The sequence below is a fragment of the Ostrea edulis genome, chromosome 7, assembly GCF_947568905.1.
Source record: "Ostrea edulis chromosome 7, xbOstEdul1.1, whole genome shotgun sequence".
In the NCBI taxonomy this organism is placed as follows: Eukaryota; Metazoa; Mollusca; class Bivalvia; order Ostreida; family Ostreidae; genus Ostrea; species Ostrea edulis.
In genome coordinates, this window is record NC_079170.1 from 59,036,933 (window position 1) to 59,060,579 (window position 23,647).

At 37.5% G+C, this 23,647-nt stretch overlaps 4 protein-coding genes across 5 annotated transcripts in view; 3 read left to right on the forward strand and 1 right to left on the reverse strand.

Annotated features, from left to right (window-relative positions):
- The first annotated feature begins 824 nt into the window (after positions 1-824).
- Positions 825-2,238, forward strand: LOC125656397 (neuronal acetylcholine receptor subunit alpha-3-like). The gene has a single exon (XM_048887002.2). It carries the CDS (start codon positions 998-1,000, stop codon positions 2,231-2,233), a length of 1,236 nt encoding a protein of 411 aa, XP_048742959.2. The 5' UTR covers positions 825-997; the 3' UTR covers positions 2,234-2,238.
- A 3,643-nt stretch (positions 2,239-5,881) lies between these two features.
- On the forward strand, positions 5,882-7,460 carry LOC125663554 (neuronal acetylcholine receptor subunit alpha-3-like). The gene has a single exon (XM_048895821.2). It carries the CDS (start codon positions 6,154-6,156, stop codon positions 7,381-7,383), a length of 1,230 nt encoding a protein of 409 aa, XP_048751778.2. The 5' UTR covers positions 5,882-6,153; the 3' UTR covers positions 7,384-7,460.
- A 7,983-nt stretch (positions 7,461-15,443) lies between these two features.
- Positions 15,444-19,372, reverse strand: LOC125656256 (neuronal acetylcholine receptor subunit alpha-3-like). The gene has a single exon (XM_056144838.1). The coding sequence runs from the start codon at positions 16,757-16,759 to the stop codon at positions 15,527-15,529; it is 1,233 nt and encodes a 410-aa protein (XP_056000813.1). The 5' UTR covers positions 16,760-19,372; the 3' UTR covers positions 15,444-15,526.
- A 1,437-nt stretch (positions 19,373-20,809) lies between these two features.
- LOC125654578 (kinesin-like protein KIF28P) overlaps positions 20,810-23,647 on the forward strand; it is a 48,033-nt gene continuing 45,195 nt past the window's right edge. The window contains exons 1-2 of one of the 2 annotated variants that reach the window (XM_056144836.1): positions 20,810-21,009; positions 23,096-23,291. In XM_056144836.1, the coding sequence (XP_056000811.1) occupies positions 20,969-21,009; positions 23,096-23,291 (237 nt within the window). In that variant the 5' untranslated portion in view covers positions 20,810-20,968. The remainder of the gene's footprint in view (positions 21,010-23,095; positions 23,292-23,647) is intronic. The other variant, XM_056144837.1, reaches the window with a different exon arrangement.

Below are 23,647 nucleotides of genomic sequence, written 5' to 3' on the forward strand. Positions count from 1 at the left end.
TTTATTGATGACGGCAGTAGTCGGGGGTTATAAATTTTCACTTTATCACTGATACCTGTGATTTCATCATGTTTCCCGATCTAACATAGTGAAGCGAATCAGTGTAAAATTCTATTTCATAATTTCAGATTTTAACTATTCAAATATTTAGTCACACACTCCGTTGGTAGGTCAGCGGTACATAAAAGACCAGGTCGCCGTGCAGATAGGTCATCATTGTTACATGTATACGAGCACGCCTCAAGCGTTCTAGGCTGGTTCAACAGATTAGTTGAGGGCGTTGACTACACGGAGGGTCTTTAATTACCGATTGTTTTAGGAGCTATTTTGCAATTCAAACAATTTCGTAATAAGGTTAATCTTGATAGTCCTGTAATCGGAACACGCGGTATACCTCGGCATAATAAATCTGCTACGGAACAGTAAAGAGGATCTAGTCACAGGTCATGCATTATGTACAGTGCTAATTATGATTTAGGAATTACAGTCTTCATTATTGATTCTGTGGAGGGATATAAAATGATTAGAGCATGGGGTAATTTGTATATTATTTGATGAAGCCGATTATACCGAGGGCATATAGAACTACATGTATTTACCAGTGTTTACGGTATACTTTTCATACATATAATTGTACAAGTCTTAAACTTCAAATTACCTTATGCATCTCTTCATTATAGCTACCCTGTAATACAGATAACATAACCATTCAATAATTACATTCAACAATTTTATAGAATAAAAGGAAATTATCGATTTTTATACTTTACATAACTTTCCAAGCAAAACAAATCTCTTGGTGACGTAAGCATGAGTCCCTTTGTGAGGATGTATAAATATTGAACTGACAAAGTAGCATTAATGGAAAACAAATTGGAGAATGTTAATAGCACATGGTACATAGTTGTTAGATTTAATTGTTTCATTTCCTCCCTTGCTAAACCTTCATTTGGTCACTCCAATCTTGAAAGAGTAAAGGCGTTAATACGCGTAGAGAATGAATATGAAAAAGGCAGAATCGTTTTTGAGAGTGTTTTTTTTCGCTTGCGTTTGGTCGCCGTCCTGGGGCTACACACTTTCTGATGAACTGAATCTCCATTCAGTGATATTTCCCGCCACTTACGACCAACACGTCAGACCAGGCGCAGATAGGGCCACCCCACTGCAGCTTAATGTGACGTTCTACTTCCAAAGTATCAAAGAACTTGATGAATCTATCAGTAAATTCTCAATAACCGGAGCTCTGAGCGTTCACTGGAGTGATAACCGTTTGACGTGGAATCCGTCCAGCTACGGCGGAGATTTGAATGTCACCATTGTCCCCCAGAAAAAGGTCTGGGTGCCGTTCCTCATCAATATGCTGAATTATGACTCATTACAAGCAATAGGACATAACGATCTCAACTTACGATTGGACTATACCGGATCGATAACTTGGTTTGTGCCGAATCTTTTTGAGAGTACGTGTGACGCTGATTTATCCTTCTACCCGTTCGATTCTCAGACGTGTTTTCTGAGATTTTATGTACCAGGGTTCATGCCCTCTGAAATTGAATTTTATTCTCCCAATCAAAGAATGGACTTGTCGCAGTACAGTACGAATGGTCTGTGGGACGTGACAGAAACGACGATCTACACCACCACGAATTCACTCCAAGTCCAAGAGGTTTACATGTCCATCAGCATGAAAAGGCGAATAGTCTATTATGTATCTAGCTTAGTATTACCAGTTCTACTTCTCTCTTTTTTACAATTATTTTCATTTCTGATGCCCCCCGATTGCGGTGAACGTGTTGGATTTTCTATAACCGTCCTTCTGGCAGTGGCTGTATATCTAACTCTGATCCAAGATAAACTACCAGAGGGGTCGGAACCCAGTGTGTCATATCTCAGCTACAAACTTTTGGGGGACTTTATGATCGCTGTCTTTATAGTGATAGGTGTTATTATTGGACTGCGTTTCTACACTAGAGATGATGAACTTTTAATTCCCAGCTACTTGCAAAAATTTCACGGACTTGTACTGGGAGACAAATGTCGTTGGAGGGAAAAGCGCAAAGTGTCTATGGACGAGAAGGATTCTGTTGAAGATGTTAAGCAGGCCACCGTGTCTCAATCGCTGACATGGCGTGACATCGGGAAGACCACGGACCGGTTTTGCCTTTTAATGTTTGGGATGTGTTTGATGATGTGTAATGTTGTCTATATGGTTGTCATTGCATCATTCTATTAGTCTATTCATGTCCAACAGAAATTAAATAGTTTGTTTCTCAACATGAATGAGGCTTATGTCTCCTTGTAATAACTATTTTAACAATATGATTCAAATTGGACTCAAATGCCAACAGTCTTGAAAACTGTACAGATTGCAATGATCCAGTAGTGACCACGCTAAGCATTTCAGAACGTGTGTTATCGACATAGTCAACCTACCACATTGACCTGCCGTAATAAGAATTGTTATACGTGTAGTTCATTATTGTTAACTATAATAATCAGCTTTTTCTAAATTAAAATTAAATTAAAAACTTCTTCTATAGGAGAATAAAAAAATATCTTGCTGTAGCTTTCAATTCCACAATAAGATGTATCGACGACGTTTTATCTATTGACACCACTACAACAACTTTCTAAATACCGCGTGCTTATCAAGTAGAGCCTGAAGACATTTATTCTATCAGAATGACTACTTATTCTGAGAATAAGTGTAATGATCTATAATAATAGGTCGATTCCACATGTTCCAGTGAAATCGAAATATAAGACACCACATAGTCTTCTACATCTACTTCATATTTGGATATTTTATTGAACATATGCATGTATGTCAATGGCAAACTAACAACTCAACTTTATGACAAATTGGATGACTTCAGGTTCTCCATTGTCAGCTTCCCATATCACCTGTATATGGTTTTATGTGTCTCAACTGATTCCAAACGCAAAAGCATGTTCTGTGTATGATAAGTTTCTAAGGAAGGCTACAGACAAATAAGTTGATGTTACAGGGTCTCGTTTAAAATCATTATTTCGCATATGCTATGGTCAGTATAATGGTCTAATTCACAAATATAATCTGTCGTTAGGTCATTTGTTTTTTGACGTGTTTCATACCAATTGTTAAACCGTTCTTTATATGTACTAATTTTGACTACAGATTACTCCGTTTACCTGAACAAGACTTAAAGTGGGTGTGACCGGTTAGCAGGGGATGTTTAGTCCTCCTAGACACCGATTCCACCTTTGGTGTGTTTAGACACCTGTGTTTACCTACTCTTGATTTATTAGTAATTATGATATTGATCACTGTTCGTTATCTTCACTTTTTCATACGATAGATGGTAGCAGAGATTAAGAATGAATTATAGTAAAATTATAGTAAAAGTATAAAGTAACTTACTCAAATATCAGCAAACTTGTTCATGATATGAAATAATTTTTTATTCAATTGAGTCAAAAGAATCAAAGTTGTTTTAAAGTAAATGAAAAGATCAAAGGTTTACAACATGTATCGTTAACGAAAGTATCAATTTTGTCTGTAGTAAACAAGTATATTGTATTTTATCATTATGATATTAAAGTTTGCTATGGAATATTTGTTAGGGTATAGTTGACGAGCGAGGCAGTGCTATTCTGCGTACTGAATTATTCTAAGCTAGTTTCGCTTTAGTAAATCTTGGCATAGATCTGGACATAAGATCATGATCAGGAATGTTAATGTTAATGTTTCGACCATTTGTCGTAAAGATAGGACAAGTAAAACTCGAAACACTAAGCTTTAGCCTTCATAAGAGTGAAATAAAAACCTCGAGTGTGGTGTTTTTCCACTGGACAAAAAACGGGCTCCTGGAAATACCAACAGAGGTGGGATCCGGTACCTATGATCGGTTTTGATCAGATATATGGGGTAATCCGTAGTTAAAACCAACATGGAAAGAACGGTCTAATAATTGATATGAAACATGTGAGTTAACATTTGACCCAAAGACAGGATGTACTTGTATACAAGATCATTATAATAATCAAATAATTTACGAAATGAAGAGGTGAAGATGAAATATTGGTATATGAATATGGGAAGTTGACGACGGAGTCGTAAAACTTGAGTTGCTAGTTTGTCACTAATGTGTACGTTCAATAAAACATCAAAATAAGACATAAACGTGGAGGACACCGTTATATCTTTTATTTCAAGTTCACTGGATATATCGAATTAACACAACGTCATCAATGTGTCTAAATATCGATTGGATTACTACAAATTGATATCAAGTTCGGAGTACGGAGTACCTATATGCACAGAATCAGAATGAATTTCAACAAAGTAGTTTTCCGGATAACTGATCACAAGAATATTTCCGAGTTCCATTTTTATTGGACACGTATCTGTCTACATAATTTTTCGTCTTGAGGAATAGTTTTATAAAGCATTGAAAAGTCTTACGTTTTGATGTTGGTGACTTTGAAAACACTTTGTAATTTGATCCATATTTTATTTACACCACTTCTCGAATTTGTTTTGGAATAAAACATTAGAAGTTTCTCCGACGCAGAATTTGATATTTTCGCGTGGAGTAAAGAAAGGTGTTTGGTAAAGCATTTTGTAGACCGGTGAACAGAAGATGCTTGTTCCTCCTTAGCACCTATTCCCACCTCTGGTGTGTCTAGGGGTTTGTGTTTGCCCTACGCTTTATTTTGTATTCTATATAGGAAACTGTTCGTTTTTTTCCACTTTATTTTAATAGATACTGCTAGGTACATACATTGTATGATTACATACATTTGTTGGTAAGGATTTTTTAATGAAGATATATACAATTCTACGAAGTTTGAATGTTGAGACTGCATTTTTAAATCAAAATAGCAAACAAGTAGAAATTTAAAAAAAAAAAAAAAAGTAACTTTTTGGGAATCTTAGCTACCTACCTGGATGTCTAAGAGGAAAAAGCTGAAGGAAAAGAACAGTGACCAATGTCATAAATCCTATAAAGAGTGCAAAATTAAAAGCAGGGCAAACGTGAACCTCTGGTAATACCAAAAGTGGGATCAGGTGTTTAAGAGGTGCAAGGATCCCATGTTGTGAGTCCTGTATCTTAATCAGGTAAACAAAGTAATCCGTAGTCAAAATAAGTATGTAAATAACGGCCTAACAATTGGCTTGAGATACGTCAGACAGCATTCGACCTAATGGCAGGTTGTATTATCAAATAAGATATTACAACGGCGTATACATGTACATGTGTACATGTAAATGGAAGGCTTAGAATTAATGTTTTTCCGATACATTGAAAAAAGCTTTTAGAAATTCAAGTACGTTAAAACACCCAGGTCCTGGTGAACTTGTTTGGTTGTGAGGTGGAAATTCAGGTCTGTCGTGTAAAATACATAAAAATAAAGAAAGTCGATCTATTAAAATCTAGAGGTTGCATCTGGATGCGATCTCGACAAACTGGATGTCTACTATTTACTTAGGCGTAAGTATCAGTTTTCCACCACGAATTCTTTGAAAGAAGAAAACGCCTTCCCCAAAATGTATATATTTATGACATGAACATGGATTCCATCCTCATGATTTGTTATCGTTTAGAATTAAATGCACTATAATGTAGCCCGTATGGAATCATAGCACCCCAATGTCTGTATTTATATGTACATAATGTATATTTCTATAGCCTACCAATATAGGATTAAAATTCTAGAACTGGAAATCAATAGAATATGTTTGTCCAAAATTATATTTAAATAACAATCATATGTCAAGTTGTGCTATCAATCTCACTTGTTTTGTTAAATGCGTAAATGTATGAATTTTTTTAAATACACTGAAATGAAACTACTTATACTTACTACGACGCTACCTGCGCTTGCGCATGTTAAGTCTCGTGTACAAGTCTGGAGTGTAATGAGGTTAAACTTGATTGTCCTCTAAATCAGGACACACAGTACACCGTTGTAGAAATTCGCTACGGAACAGTAAGTTTCTAAAACGGATCTAAAGTCCCACTTTTTCATACATGTAAACCTGTATAACATGATTACATAGTACATAATTGATAGTCTTTAGCGTTCCGTTTCGCTGCTTGTTAAGGCTATATTTGGTCATTTCTATATTGCTGAAAGTGGAATAAAGAACAATATTCGAAGAGAAAGGATATGAAGACAGCATTATTTGTGAGTGTGATTTTTTTCGCTTGTGTTTGGTCGCTGTCTCGCGGCTATTCACTTTCTGATGAAACGAATCTCCATACAGCTATATTTCCCACCACTTACGACCAAAACGTCAGACCAGGCGCAGATAGGGCCACCCCACTGCAGCTTAATGTGACGTTCTACTTCCAAAGTATCAAAGAACTTGATGAATCTATCAGTAAATTCTCAATAACCGGAGCTCTGAGCGTTCACTGGAGTGATAACCGTTTGACGTGGAATCCGTCCAGCTACGGCGGAGATTTGAATGTCACCATTGTCCCCCAGAAAAAGGTCTGGGTGCCGTTCCTCATCAATATGCTGAATTATGACTCATTACAAGCAATAGGACATAACGATCTCAACTTACGATTGGACTATACCGGATCGATAACTTGGTTTGTGCCGAATCTTTTTGAGAGTACGTGTGACGCTGATTTATCCTTCTACCCGTTCGATTCTCAGACGTGTTTTCTGAGATTTTATGTACCAGGGTTCATGCCCTCTGAAATTGAATTTTATTCTCCCAATCAAAGAATGGACTTGTCGCAGTACAGTACGAATGGTCTGTGGGACGTGACAGAAACGACGATCTACACCACCACGAATTCACTCCAAGTCCAAGAGGTTTACATGTCCATCAGCATGAAAAGGCGAATAGTCTATTATGTATCTAGCTTAGTATTACCAGTTCTACTTCTCTCTTTTTTACAATTATTTTCATTTCTGATGCCCCCCGATTGCGGTGAACGTGTTGGATTTTCTATAACCGTCCTTCTGGCAGTGGCTGTATATCTAACTCTGATCCAAGATAAACTACCAGAGGGGTCGGAACCCAGTGTGTCATATCTCAGCTACAAACTTTTGGGGGACTTTATGATCGCTGTCTTTATAGTGATAGGTGTTATTATTGGACTGCGTTTCTATATTAGAGATGATGAAATTATAATTCCCAGCTATTTGCAAAAATTTCACGGACTTGTACTGGGAGGCAAATGTTGTCACTGTAGAGGAAAGCGCAAGGTGTCTGTTGAGGAGAAGGAGGCTGTTGAAGATGTCAAGCAGGACACCGTGTCTCAATCGCTGATATGGCGTGATATCGGGAAGGCCACGGACCGGTTTTGCCTTTTAATGTTTGGGATTAGCCTGACGATGTGTAATGTTGTCTATATGATAGTTATTGCAGCATTCTATTAGTCTATTCCTATCCAACAGAAAAGTGTTTTCTATACTGAACTACAATATACTGTAATAAAATAGATATTGAAAAATTATTCATAGAATTATCTGTATTCACCTGAGGATGGATGTTAAAATCTAGAAAGCGCTAGTGATATGAATATACTTATAATGAATTCAGTATATCAATGTATCATTCTTGTTAACTATGTAGATTGTTAATATTTGTCGTTTTTGTCGAAGTGTGTAGCATGTGACACAGGCAATTGCATCGATTGGGGTCGAATTTACTATATATAGTGAATTCGACCCCAAGCGATGCACTTGCCTGTGGTATGTGATATTTGTTTATGTAATATATGTCTATTGATAAATACGTGGGTTGCCGTCGAACACTTGAGGTTTCCAACAGTGTCGTGACCTTTTCAGTGCTTATATATATATATATATATATATATATATATATGTGTGTGTGTGTGTGTGTGTGTGTGTGTGTGTGTGTGTGTGTGTGTGTGTGTTACACAGATATATCCATTTCCGCCCCTATCCAGGACTGAGGTCATGACCCGTGGGACCGAATCTCCTTGCAGCATGTGTTTTATTTTAAATCATAATAATTTTATTCACAAATAGTGAAGGGGATTGGGCAGCAGAAATAGCCTATTTTAGCCCTCTCCTATTTTAGCAGCATGTATTACTAGCGCTCGACTGCTCGACCATCTACATGATTTAGGTCATCGTTGCATGCAAACCACGGCCTGAACTCACGACCTGCAGAACCAAATCTCCTTGTAGCATGTAACCATTTTTAAAAGAGCATCATACCAGATACACATTGCATTTGAAATATTTTTATATAAAGCACAGAAATAACAATGAACTCTTAAATGAATATTGCTATTAATTTTCTGTGCTTTATATAAAAATAATTCAAATGCAATGTGTATTTTGTATGATTCTATTAAATGTACATTAAATAACTGTATACCAATTCCATTCTCAATCACCGTGTAGCGTGTGACAGCGTTACGAGAATTCCATCGTCATCGAAAGCAAGTGTATTGACTTGCCTAGATGGCCTAGCGGTCTAGCGCGCTGGTTAGGAGATATGGTATAAGATATTAAAAAAAATAGAATAAACAGTATACAAAGTTAAAATTTTAACGCAAGCGCTTTCATTTTATAATCCTCAGGCGTTACATTTCAAAACTATTCTAAAATGAGTGAGGATTATAAAATAAAAGCGTTTGCGTTAAAAGTTTAACTTTGTGTACTGTTTATTCTATTTCTCTTAATATATATATATATATATATATATATATATATATATATATATATATATGTTTGTGTGTATGTATATATATATATGTATATATATATATATATATATATATAAAAGGTGAAGATAACGAACAGTGATAAACATGCACCCATGAGCTATTAGAATACTGGTATGTCCACATCTATCATAAACTTCAGAATATTTTTACATCTCATACAGAACTACTGAACCAATTTACACCAGTACTAAAATAAGGCAAGTTTGAAGAATGACCAAAATTTTGATGGGGCCAATAGTACAATCTTTGAAAATGTGCCACTGTTAAACAATTATAATAGAAAATAAACTAAATGTATGAAAGTAGATACTAACGGCAAACTAACTACTCAACTTTATGTCAAACGGGATGATTTCAGCTTCTCCATCGTCAACTCCCCATATTTATGTAGCAATATTCCATTATCACCTGCATATGGTGTTTATATCTCTCAACTAATTCGATACGCAAGAGATTGTTCTGCGTATGGTCAGTTTTTAAATCGAGACAGGCTACTGACAAAAAAGCTGAATTTCAACAGTCTCGTTTTAAGTCAGCATTTCGCAAATTCTATGGTCGGTATAACAATCTAGTTTGCCAATACAACCTGTCATTGGGTCAAATGCTGTCTGACGTGTTTCATACCGATAGTTAGATCGTTCTTGGCACACTGATTTTGAACTCCGTTTATCAAGATACATCTATAGGGCTTACAGGGGGTGTGACCGGTCGACAGGGGATATTTACTCCTCCTAGGCACCTGATCCCACCTCTATTGTGTCCAAGGGTCCGTGTTTGCCCAACTCTCTATTTTGTATTGCTTATAGGAGTTATGAGATTGATCACTGTTCGTGATCTTCACCTTTCATGCATGTATCATGAGCTTCAGGACATTTACTAAAGTTATGAAATTCACGGTCTCTGAGTTGGAGGTTCAGGCCATAGGGCTGAATATATATAAAATCATTTAAATTTTCATCTGACAGACTGTGTGTACAGTTATGGATATAGAAGGCTATGCCAAAAATCGTGAAATTCATAATCCCCTTCGTCAGGGATTTGGGTTTGGGGCTAATTAGGTCATATATATACATGTATGTAGTAAAAATATCAGATGCATTCTTCTTTATTTGCACGACAAACTTGATACACATTTGTGGTGAGCCTGACAACTTTGAGCACTGAAATTAATAACAATTTGATCGGATGCTTAATTCCTAGGACAGGGCTAAATATGTCAATTAGAATTTTAAGACAATCTTTCAAATTATATTCTGGGCACAGGTTTTGAAAACGTGGTTAAATATAACAGTGGTTAGGTTTAACAGAGTGCAAACCTTAATCATGTAAAACTTATACGGTACCAATTTCATGTGATCACCGACCCTAGTTCAAAAGCTATTTAACACAATGGTTAGCCGACACTTGTTAACTGATTACGTGCTAATCACTTGATTATCCATAACGCACTTTCACTTCCTATATGTATGTTATCAATAAAGATTCAGATGTCATTCGAAAATCTACATTACCTGAATACCCATTAGTGTATGTGAATGTTTTATTTCAAATTGAAATAAACTTATTTTTGCATTAATTTAAAAAGGTTGCAAGATATGTAGATACATGGGTACATTTAGAATTAGGCTATTTTTATTCAAGTGGAAACAAAGTTATCATTTTAAAATATATAACACAGCTTCTCATTCATATTGTGAATGAATATACTGTAAAATGAATTTATTACAATATCTTAGGGGATGGATATGCATGTATTAATTTGTTTGCAAATAGGACATTAAAACAAGACTTGCGAAAAACAGTTACCAAGTTTTACGTACAGGTTGTAGGGATACCATCTGGGTCCTCGTGAGAGTGGGTACACTTTTCAGACTTCTCTAATGATTGAATGTGGGTTGATGGAATATAACAAACCTGATAAAGGGATAGAAAACAGGGATCGCATAAACGTGTAAGGACGACTGAGCTCACATGAAAGATCGTAATGTTACATCAAATATGACTAAATAATCGAGGTTCGCGCCACTTTTCAATGATCGAACGAAACAAAACTTATAAATGGCTATAGAACAATAAAGTCAAACATATAAAACCCAAGAAAGGTTCACATAGACCTTTAAACCCTTACATAGCAGAGTAACTAGCGCGTATCTTGTAAATCATCACCATAGAGCTCACCTGAGAGTTCTTAACTGAGGTTAATAGCAAATTAATATTTGAAGAGTTCACAGAAAAAGTTTGCAGACAAGGTAGGAGACCGCTAGTACTATAATTTTCCGTCCACAGTTTTGGGGTTCGGGGGGTACCATCTGGGGCTTCCCTAGGTTCGAGCCACTTTTCATGCCTTTCTAATGATTGAATATAGGGTGATGGAATAAAACAAGTGATAAAGGGATAGGAATCTAGAACAACGAAGTCAAAAATAAAGAACCTTAAAAGGGGTCAGATAGGCCTTTAAGGCCTATCAAGCTCACCTGAAAGTTCCTAATTTTATTGATTGATCGATTTTAGTTCTACGTCCCGTCGAGAATTTTTCACTGACGTCACCAGCTGTCGGTGAAGTACCACAAAAAATCTATGCTTAGCGCTCAGGGCCGTAACAGTGAGGGTTATTTTTCGTGACAATGCCTGCCACGCCAAAGGACCACCGAGTTTTAAGGTCATGTCCGAAACAGCCGTGATTCTCACTTTTAGATACCGAGTGTTTGGCGATGGAGCAATCACTACCTATGTTAACGTCTTAGGTTTGACGCGACCATGACACAATCGGTGCTCGAACTCACGACCTCCCAGTTACGAAGCCAACGTTCTACCACTGTGCTACCGCGACCGGTTTCCTAATTTTACATCCCGTAGGGTCATAATGAAGGCAGATAACAGTTGAATCTTTAAAAGATACCGTGAAAGGAGTATGCATGCAACGTAGGGAACCCGAGGACTATCATTTTCCACCCTTAGTTTGGGGCTGTAGGTACTAATTGGGGCCTCCAGAGAGTAGGGGCCACTTTCAAGACCTTTCTAATGATTGAATATGGGGTGATCGAACGAAAAGTGGTAAAGGGCTAGAGGACAACGAAATCAAACATGTAGATTGATTGAATATTGGTTAATGTCCCTCTCGAGAATCTTTCACTCATATCCGGTGAAGGGCTGCAAAATTTAGGCCTATTCTCGGCCCTTATGGCCTTTGAGCAGGGAGGAACCTTTTTCGTGCCACACCTATTCTGACACGGGACCTCGGTTTTTGTCTCATCTGAAGGACCGCCCCCATTTATTTGGCTCTTACGACAAGCAAGGGGTACTGAGGGCCTATTTTAACCCGGATTCCCACGGGGCCCAAATATGTATCACCCTTAAAAGGGGTCATATATGCCTTTAATGGTAATTGTGCTCACCTTAAAGTTCCTAATTTTACATTATATATATATATATATATATATATATATATATATATATATATATATATATATTACTTAATTTACAAATATATGGGTCCCACGGACCTTGTCGTTCTTCCGTGCTGCCTGACTTCATGTCGTATAAGATATGATACCATGTCTCCGGCTTTCCTGTTGACTTTTATCACTCAGTCTCTGCGGGAAATCTCATGCTTTGTTCAAGGTTACCAGGAATGGTGGCTGCCCCTTCTGGACCATGGATGAGCCACCCAATAGGTTCTCGGGCTTAGGAAAACACACAGAGTCACCCCAAGTTTTCCCGGGCCAGAAAAACTGAGATACTGACCATCACATGTGATCTTAAGTTGGTTTGTAATCAAGATTCCAACAAACACGTGTCTCAGAATCATCTCAGGTACCCTGGACTTAGCAGACGATGAGTGGGGACTTTTGCGGCGCTCTCTGTTGTGTTTCCTCCAAGGTAACCGATTCACTGCAAAATCACCCTTAAAAAGGGTTTCTCCTACAGTATGATAGGTGCATGATGTAAGGGCCGATCACCAAATCCTCCACCTCCCTGTCCAAATGACAGAGACAAAGTAGGACTGAAGCAGCTGGAACCTGGACTGTCTTGGTGACAGAGATTTGGGTCCCCCTGTTTCTTCCAAGAGTGCTCGAACGGCATGTGGATTTTCTCTTCTCCCACGGTAAGAGTATGTGCTCCAAATCCAGGCAATATTTCTGCAGATATAGGAACTCCATTCCCAACAACATCTGATGTTTTAAGGGATCCACATAGAGATCAACACCATTTCACATTTCCTAGGCTTATACCCACGGGACCGACGATAAACCCTCTCATCTTTGTGTTCTCGTCAGCCTGCACAAGGGTAACGTGTTGCTTTATGGACGGCTTGGTGTTCAGCTCCTCATAGACCCTGGCGGACAAAACACTTATCTTGCTACTCGATGTGTCCACCACTGCTTGCAGTTGCACTCCCTGATTGTCATTTTTAATATGAATCTGCTGGTAGAGCATAATTGCCCGATGGGTATAGACAAATCTCTGCGGGGCCCAGGAGCATGCAGACAGGACATGTCACCTGTTTCCTCTTCTGCTTGGCTACAAAACACCTCCAGCCTATTTTTTCATTGAGCAGAGAAACGTTTTGCGTCGCTGCTTCCGGACATTTCTCAGGCGTCTAATTATCTATGCCCTCCTCCTGAACAAGTGAGTCCTTCTGATCTGGTGAATCCTCCTGGTTACTTGGACCAAACTCTTACAGCTCTGGCACTGCAATATCCTTAGGGAATTCGAAATTGTCTTGGGGACATTATTTATCCATGGAGAATGCCTCAAAGTAGTCTTCCTCCAATCCGTAGTCCTCAGATTCCTTCTTCTCTGGTACCTCCTGGAATCGGACTCGGAACCTGTCCTTCTTTGAACTACGCATGCAAGAGAATGCATGGTTGTCCCATTTTCCCAGTGACTCGTCTAATGAGCGTTTCTCTGCCTTTCCAGTGTCCAATATCAATATCCTGGATCTTTCCGGAAAGAGCCCCGATGTCAACATCCATACATCTCCGTAGGCACCACTTTAGCCAATGATGGACGAATTGTCGCTTCCCGCCCCCGAGGCTCAAGAATCCGTTGGTGGGTTTCGGAATTCTCCCTAGGCTTTGTCGTTGTCTCTTAGCCTCTGGATGCCTCCTTCCAGTTGAGCTGCGGACAGTCCCTCTTGCAATGGCCAAAAGCCCCACCCTTTAATCACCCTGAGGGTTTTTGTTCATGTCCCTACTGTTATGAAAGGTGTATCTTGAGGGAAGGAGTCTGTCCCCTCCGTTTCTTCTCCAATGCCAACATCATGGATTTTATTGACTTGGTTTGCCGGGAATGCTGGTAGTACTGCACCTTGTCCATGGCTTACTCCACAGTCTTATGTCTGCCATTCAAGGCGTACAAACCTGCACCTCGATCCTCGGCTCCAAAACAGCCGAGGAATGACATGTGAAGGCACAGATGGGAAAGCATGTATCGCTAAGGTGAGGGCCTGGTCCACCCACTGGTGCAGCGATTTTCCCACATTCTGAGAAGCTGAATCATTAGAGTAGAGAGGTTTGAAAAGTGGCCATACGCTCGGGAGGCCCCAGTTGGTACCCCTACAGTCTCATACTCGTTACTTGGGCAGAAAACAATAGTCCTTGGGGTCCCCTATCTTGTTTCCACACTCCTTCTGTTGACTCTTCAAATATTGATTTGCTATTAACCTCAATTATAACCCTATGTGATGTAAAATTCAGAACTTTTAGGTGAGTTCAATTGCTGTCAAAGGCCGGTGTGTCCCATTTTCAGTACTCTTTGGGTTCGTATACATTGTTGTCTATCTCTTGATCACTTTTGTGTCATTCGATCACCCCGTATTCAATCAATAGAGAAGTCTGAGAAGTGAATTTATGTCCATCCTTGAGCATCTCAATGTGACACCCTTACAGCCGAAGACTGAAGGCAGGAAATTATAGCCCAAGGGATCCCTTACCTTGTGTCTATACTCCTTTCGTGGACTCTTTAAAGATTAAGTCGTTATTAACCTTCATTACGACCCTATGTGATGTAACATTACGAACCTTCAGGTGAGCTCAATTGCCTTCAAGTATCAAACTGGATAATTAAGAGTATGTTGATCAATTGCTCCAAAAATGGTCAATTTTGATCGATTATTTGTTTTGTCTGAGTAGTCTACGTCCTTTGATGCCTTTTCTTATTGGCTGCGTAGCTTCTACAAGTTTATTGTTAGTGGCTGTATAGCTTCTACAAGTTTATTGTTAGTGGCTGCGTAGCTTCTACGGGTTTATTGTTAGTGGTTGTCTAGCTTCTACAAGTTTATTGTTAGTGGCTGCGTAGCTTCTACGGGTTTATTGTTAGTGGTTGTCTAGCTTCTACGGGTTTATTGTTATTGGTTGTCTAGCTTCTACGGGTTTATTGTTAGTGGCTGCCTAGCTTCTACAGGTTTATTGTTAGTGGCTGCCTAGCTTCTACAGGTTTATTGTTAGTGGTTGTCTAGCTTCTACGTGTTTATTGTTAGTGGCTGCCTAGCTTCTACAGGTTTATTGTTAGTGGTTGTCTAGCTTCTACGTGTTTATTGTTAGTGGCTGCCTAGCTTCTACAGGTTTATTGTTAGTGGTTGTCTAGCTTCTACAAGTTTATTGTTAGTGGTTGTCTAGCTTCTACGGGTTTATTGTTAGTGGTTGCCTAGCTTCTACGGGTTTATTGTTAGTGGTTGTCTAGCTTCTACCTAGTTGTGATAGAATATGATTTCAATCTAAAAGGTAACTTCATTACTACATATATCTCGAAAAAAGAACCTTTATTAGAAAGGGAAAGTCCTGAAATAAAATATTTCATTTCTGTTTCACTTAACTGAACTAGTAGAATGATCCAATGACAATCATATACACAACATTACACATCGTCAAACACATCCCAAACATTAAGAGGCAAAAACGGTCCGTGGCCTTCCCGATATCACGCCACGTCAGCAGTTTAGACACGGGATCTTCCTTGACATTTTCAACAACTTCTTTCTCATCAACAGACACCTTCCGTTTTCCCCTGCAGTGACAACATTTGCCTCCCAATACAATTCCGTGAAACCTTTGTAAATAGCTGGGAATTATAATTTCATCATCTCTAGTGTAGAAACGCAGTCCAATAATAACACCTATCACTATAAAGACAGCGATCATAAAGTCCCCCAAAAGTTTGTAGCTGAGATATGACACACTGGGTTCCGACCCCTCTGGTAGTTTATCTTGGATCAGAGTTAGATATACAGCCACTGCCAGAAGGACGGTTATAGAAAATCCAACACGTTCACCGCAATCGGGGGGCATCAGAAATGAAAATAGTTGTAGAAAAGAAAGGAAAAAAACCGGTAGCATTAAGCTAGACACATAATAGACTATTCGCCTTCTCATGCTGATGGACATATAAACTTCTTGGACTTGGAGTGAATTCGTGGTGGTGTAGACCGTCGTTTCTGTCACGTCCCACAGACCATTCGTACTGTACTGCGACAAGTCCATTCTTTGATTGGGAGAATAAAATTCAATTTCAGAGGGCATGAACCCTGGTACATAAAATCTCAGAAAACACGTCTGAGAATCGAACGGGTAGAAGGATAAATCAGCGTCACACGTACTCTCAAAAAGATTCGGCACAAACCAAGTTATCGATCCGGTATAGTCCAATCGTAAGTTGAGATCGTTATGTCCTATTGCTTGTAATGAGTTATAGTTCAGCATATTGATGAGGAACGGCACCCAGACCTTTTTCTGGGGGACAATGGTGACATTCAAATCTCCGCCGTAGCTGGACGGATTCCACGTCAAACGGTTATCACTCCAGTGAACGCTCAGAGCTCCGGTTATTGAGAATTTACTGATAGATTCATCAAGTTCTTTGATACTTTGGAAGTAGAACGTCACATTAAGCTGCAGTGGGGTGGCCCTATCTGCGCCTGGTCTGACGTTTTGGTCGTAAGTGGAGGGAAATATAGCTGTATGGAGATTCGCCTCATCAGAAAGCGTGTAGGCCAGGGACAGCGACCAAACGCAAGCGAGAAAAATCACAATCAACACTAGTTTTGTCGCTTTCATGTCTTTTCTCTATGTGTAATTCTTCCTTGACAATATTGTACTGCCGAAATATGACAACGTTTTATCCAATTTAAACGTGTTTAATGGAACAATGAAAAATAAAAACTAGCATGATAAAATTGTCACATCGTGTGCATACGTATATACAAGTAGATCTAGATGTGTAATATAGATTCTTTTTTTAAATGCACAGTTCCGTAGAAGATTTACACAATATTAGTGTGCACTGTGTCTCGTTAATTTAAATCAATAGGAACACAGGCCAATCAAGATAAACCTTATTACTTAAGTAAAGTATTGAACACTGAAGTAAACAGGTACGAATTTGAAGATATTACCGATTCAAATTCAAATTATCTAGAGAGCTACTATGGAGACGTCCTCTTTCAGTGGATGAATGAATGTTGTCTCTTGAAATACAATGACACATGTTGATTGAATGAAAGCATTCTCTTAATAGCAATATTGCAGCTATATCGTATGAAATGGAATAGGTGTGTTCTCTTCAACTGAATTTGTAAGACTGCATGGGGAGTGGTTGGGTCAACTGAATGTGTAAGACTGGAGAGTGGTGGGGCCAACTGAATTTGTAAAACTGGGGAGTGGTGAGGTCAACTGAATTTGTAAGACTGGGGAGTGGTGGGGTCAACTGAATTTGTAAGACTGCATAGGGAGTGGTGGGGTCAACTGAATTTGTAAGACTGCATAGGGAGTGGTGGGGTCAACTGAATTTGTAAGACTCATGGGGAGTGGTGGGGTCAACTGAATTTGTAAGACTCATGGGGAGTGGTGGGGTCAACTGAATTTGTAAGACTGGGAAGTGGTTGGGTCTCTCTGAAGAGGAAACAATAGAACATATTTTATGGGAATGTAATTGTTTACAATTATTTCTTGTAGAATTCAAACAATTTTTAGAAGACAAGACTGATCGACAGATTACAATTACAAAGAAATCCTTTATTTTAGCTTGTATTGAAAATAATAGTGATATACAAAACATTATCATTTTATTTCTGAAGTATTATGTCTATACTGCAAGGTGCACTAAGAAACCTTTAAACTTGCCCGCTGCAATATCACAAATGAAATTATTTTATGAAACACACAAATATATAGCATATAAGAATGGTGAAAAGAAAAAAAATTTGATACTCAATGGAACAGATGGAACTTAATATTTACTTAAAACATGCCTCTCTCTTTTTCTCTCTTTCTCACTATCTCTCTCCATGCACATAATGATAATTATATATGACTTGTTGTATTCATGTACTTTATTATGTGTACAAAAACCAATAATAATAATAAAAATAAAAAGATTGGGGAGTGGTGGGGTCAACTGAATTTGTAAGACTTGGGATTGGTGGGGTCAACTGAATTTGTAAGACTGGGAAGTGGTGGGGTCAACTGAATTTGTAAGACTGGGGGTGGTGGGGTCAACTGAATTTTTAAAACTGGGGAGTGATGGGGTCAACTGAATTTGTAAGACTGGGGAGTGGTGGGGTCAACTGAATTTGTAAGACTGGTGAGTGGTGGGGTCAACTGAATTTGTAAGACTGGGGGGTAGTGGGGTCAACTGAATTTTTAAAACTGGGGAGTGGTGGGGTCAACTGAATTTGTAAGACTGGGGAGTGATGGGGTCAACTGAATTTGTAAGACTGGGGATTGATGGGGTCAACTGAATTTGTAAGACTGGGGAGTGGTGGGGCCAACTTGAATATCGGTAAGACTCATATACATGTGACAAATAAAAAAGTTTTGAGTTTTCAAAAACGTTATAGCATTTCAAACTTTTTATAGTTTTGATTTGAATGCTTGTAAAAGTCCGATTTGAATATTTGAAAAGAAGAGATAGAGAAAAAAAGAACACATTCAACCATACGCTGTATTTTCTCAAATTTTGCATACATGTACCATGCAGTGGAAATGTTTTGACCAATTGAACCCAGTGTAGCTATCGTAGTGGCTCATATTGAATTAGTCATAGCTGCAGAACTGTAGCTTTCTGGGAGCCAGAAATCTGTCTCATTTAAATCCAAGAGAGAGCTTTATGTACAATTCTGCAGCTAATTTTGTCAATGAATAAAGGCTAACCAATCAGAATACATGGAGCTAATTATGATGTCCACATACCCCTGCATGACCTTTTTGGATAAATCATCTTAAAGGAAAACGTGTTAAAGACTATATGTATATACAGTTATTAACTAAAGTAAATGATGCAAAAATCGATCGAACCTTCCTGACCGCCACACACTGAAGTATCATAAAGTGGCGCCCCCCGTAACCACAATTCCTGGATCCGCCCCTGCTGACCGCCACACACTGAAGTATCATAGATACAATGTAAGAGTCTTCATAACCTTACTCGCTTTTTAGACTGAACTTATAATTCAGAGGTCATTGATATTATCTTTTGTGTGATCTCATTTAGAATTTTTTATATGAATGAATGGCCGGGCATTTTATAAATAATTAAGATATATTGGAGCTGTCCATGAGAATTAGATTACATGCTGTAAGGCTACTCTCCTCAACATAGGGAAAAAGTAAAATTGTCATCAGAGTATGAACACGTGGAAGGGGGGTGTGAAATTGTGAATCAAATCAAGTTAGAATATTCTAAAAGATCATTCTTGTAATAAAGTAACATTTTGATATAAAATAAAGTTTAGATAGACCTGTGTGAATTTTCAAACAGTTAAAAAACGGTTATAGAATTTCAAAAATGGAATGTGTGCAGAGGTATACATGAGGGGTTTAAAGGCGGGATTCTTCAGTGGCTGCTAGATAATCTTGTCTCTGTCTTTTGATATACACATGTAGGTAAAACTCTGCATAAACTTGCGCGCTTTTAAGTATAAGTTGTAAATTTTCAAATGCCCATTTCATATCGATATCATTTACGACCAAACAATGTTCATAGAAGAGACCCAGTGGGAAATACCCACCTGTATTAAAAGTACAACGTACAGTACTGATCAGCGCTCTGGTGGGTTTTTTGTTTTTGTCAGTTTTTAAAAATATTTTTTTATTGTTTTTTTTTTTTTTTTTTTTTTTTTTTACAATTTAAACTCTTCCTGGGGGTAGGCTCTCAACCCCCTTCTGGTCTTTTCCAAATCAGTTATGGGACTAAAATTTAATGTGTTTGAAATTTTAATATGTTTTGTTAAAAAACACCGATTTTTAACGTGGACATTAAGAACAGACATTTCTCCAGAAAGAAATACTACAATAACTATAACTATAACTATATTTATTTTTCCAATCAAGGGCCCTCAAGGGGCAGCATGAAAATACATACAAATAATGCACATATACATATATACAAGTAAAGAAAGTAGTGATTACATATAACGCATAGTTATACAAATACAGTGTCATATATTGTTCAAAATAAATTTTCCAGTTATATTTAGAATGGATGGCTCTTCAGAACATAGTATGTAAATGAATTTTTGTTCATCATTGAGCTTGGTAAAAATTTTAACTGTTTTTTCTATAGCACCACAAAAAGATTTTCTTTCATCAGCAAACTTTTCACATTTAATCAAAAAATGGATCTCCTCACCTAATAAACCGGAGTTGCATTTGTTACATATTCGTTCATTCCTAGTAATACCAGAATATCTACCAACTTCAATCATTAATTTATGAGCTGATATCCGTAACTTACAAATAGATCGTCTAATATCAAAATTTTTAATTTTATTAAGATAGTTCTCAAAACCAAAGTGCTCCTTAAGCTTAAAATAAGTGCAATGTATCGTTACTTGTAAAATGTTTGACGCTTTTTTTCCCCTCACAATAAAGAATTCTTTCAATAATTTCTAGTATATATTAAGAAGTAAGTTAAAAATCAGGCGTCTGTGGAGGGGGTTTGCAACTCTCAAATTCAAACGATGGAAGTATGCACAGTTATCTTTCTTTTGTTGACGAAGAACCAAGGAATGGCTGTTCTGTTTGTGAAACCTACACCCTAATTAATCTCGTAAATTAAATATTTTAATGAAATATTGCTGACTTGGAAATGTTAAAATTTTATTTGCAGAAAAACACAAATAATTGTGTGAGACGATGAAACTCAAAAGTAAAAAGTTTAGACGTAAAGGAAAATTTATAGAGGAGCAGTACACCCAGTAACGATGGGAGTGCTCGCTGATAGTTAAACTCATTCCACGACAGAATTTCCTCGAGAGACCTGACACAATGGCGGAAAACGTAAAAGTAGCGGTTCGAGTGAGGCCTTTCATATCCTTTTTATCGTAAAGCTTTATTTTTGAATATTAAATATAACATTAATGTTAAATGTGCGTTTTGATAAAGAGCGAATGTGGTTTATCGAAATTATGTGCAAGGTGTTAACATTCCAAAGAAACGCATCAACCTGAAGCTTAGGCCATACCAATTACTTAAGAAATTTCGAAATTTTGCCAAATTTGGAATTGACACGATTTTTTTAATGTATCAATGTTTGTGTGATTCAGTACTTGTATTAATGCTACTCAGTGCTGTGAAGGTTTTGTCCAATTTAATAGAACTTGCTTGTCTAAGGGTGTGTTAAATATTGTCCTTTAACAGGTTGGGGACACTTACACTATAGCGAGATATTCTCGCTAAAACGCGATTATCCCTCTCTAGCGAGAGTAAATATATCCCGTACAACCGAGAAAAACACCCGTGGAGTACATCTCTCCGTGTTTCATGTGAAAAGAAGAAAAAGTGCTAAAATGTCTGATACTTCTGCAAATATATTAATCAAAACAAAAACACTCACGATGTGTATTGGATTTCAGACTGCTTCCCTCTTACGCAGCAACTTTGATATGACATTTCTTGACTATGTTGTCAATTTCATAGAATCAATTCGCATCATGTTGAGTGTGTGTCGCACTTATTCAGCATTGCACGAGATTTGCCATTATTTTCAATAAAGACGTCAAAACACCTGTTTATGGTAATATTTATTTCTCGTTAAAGAGGGATAATTGCGTTTCAGCGAGAATATCTCGCTATAGGGGAAGCGTTCCCAACCTGTTTAAGAGTAGTTCAACAATTGCATTCACCTCGTAAAAGAAATTATTTTAGAATTTGAAACTCACAGTTCACAAAAACTCAACAGTCCTTTTCCACCAAGTATCAGCATAATGTTTTTAATTTCAACTTTTTTGATCTGTGAGGAATTTCTGTGACTTGTACACCAAGGTAGAATGTAACCATTTGGTTTATAATGTCTACCTTCCTGCACACCTGAATGCCACTCAAGACACTGTTTTTCATTGTATATCAAACAATATGAATGCAAACATTCCATATACATTATTGGTCGGGTTGCACAACATGCATCCGACTTATAAAATGGTGAATAGGGTACCTACTTTGTGTAATCGACTCCTCACACCTCTAGTTTGACATTCTTCAAACTTTGTAAGATTGTTATGGACACATTGAAGATGTGCATGTGTCTTTTTGAAAATGATTTAGACATTTTTTGAAAAATTTACATGTAGTTGAACTTTGTCATTTTTTAAGCATGTCTTGAATAAACGGTACCTATTTTGTGTAATCAACTTCTCTCACACCTTTAACTTTACATTCCTCAAAGTTTTTACAGTTGTTGAAGATGTGCATGCATACATGTGTCTTTTTGAAAGTGATCAGACATTTTTCGAAAAATTTATGTGTATTTGAACTTAGCCATTTTTTATGTTTTATGAATGTCTTAATAAACGGTACCTATGTTTGTAATCAACTCCTCTTACAGCATTTATTTGACATCCTACAGACCTTGTACAGCTGTTATGGAAGCATTGAAGATGTGCATGCGTCTTTTTGGAAGTGATCAGACATTCTTCGAAAACTTTACATGTAGTTGAAGTTTGTCATTTTTTAAGCATGGTACCTACTTTGTGTAACCAACTCCTCTCACAGCTTTTACTTAACATTTTTCAGACCTTGTACATTATACGATGTAGTTGTTATAAAAACATTGAAGATATACATGTGTCATTTTAAATAACTGCTTCTGTTGTTTGGGGATTTTTGTTGTTGAAAAATTCTACATTTAAATGTCATTTTCCCAGTATGTTTTGTAAAAAAATTATGGTGTATATCCTGGACTACACAGCGAGGTCTTACAATCTGTAGGGGTATGGACAATAACAATCTGTAGGGGTATGGACAATATTTCCCCCCGAACCTCCACAAATTCCAATTGTTTATACCCATAAACTTCTGTTGACTTTTGGTTCCCTTAATGATGCTTTCAGAGTACTGAATTTACATAAATTGAATTTTTCATTTCTGACATTTTTGAAAATTTCTTAACTTGTTGTACAATGACCGTGAGAAACAGAGAAAGGCCACACTCATCATTAACATGCAGGGGAACAGCACCTACATAAAAAACCCAGAGGACTTGAAGGCAGAACCTCGGTCCTTTGCCTTTGATTATTCCTACTGGTCACATGATGAGTTTAAGGAAGATTCTAATGGGTACCTTCAACCTACAGGGAGCAAATATGCTGATCAGGTAACTCTCTCTCATTTGCATATATATATCATAACTGTATTTGATTGTTTATCATTTGTTTATTGCATGAGTCAGTATATTGATTTGTATTGTACTCCCCCCTCCCCACTGTTTGAGCTGATTATTGTAAAGAATAATCTGATTGATGTTTGTATATATTATGCATGTATATAGTGGGTGAATAGATTTTGAAATTTCTGGTATCTACCCATGTGCATTTTATTGGAAAAGTGCTTCTTTATTCTCCAAACTAGACATTGAAACTCTTGAAATACTTGTAGACTTACTGCAGTTGAGTTTTGTTTCGTTTGTACTGATATTCATGTTAAACACACATTTAAGCATCGTATACCCAG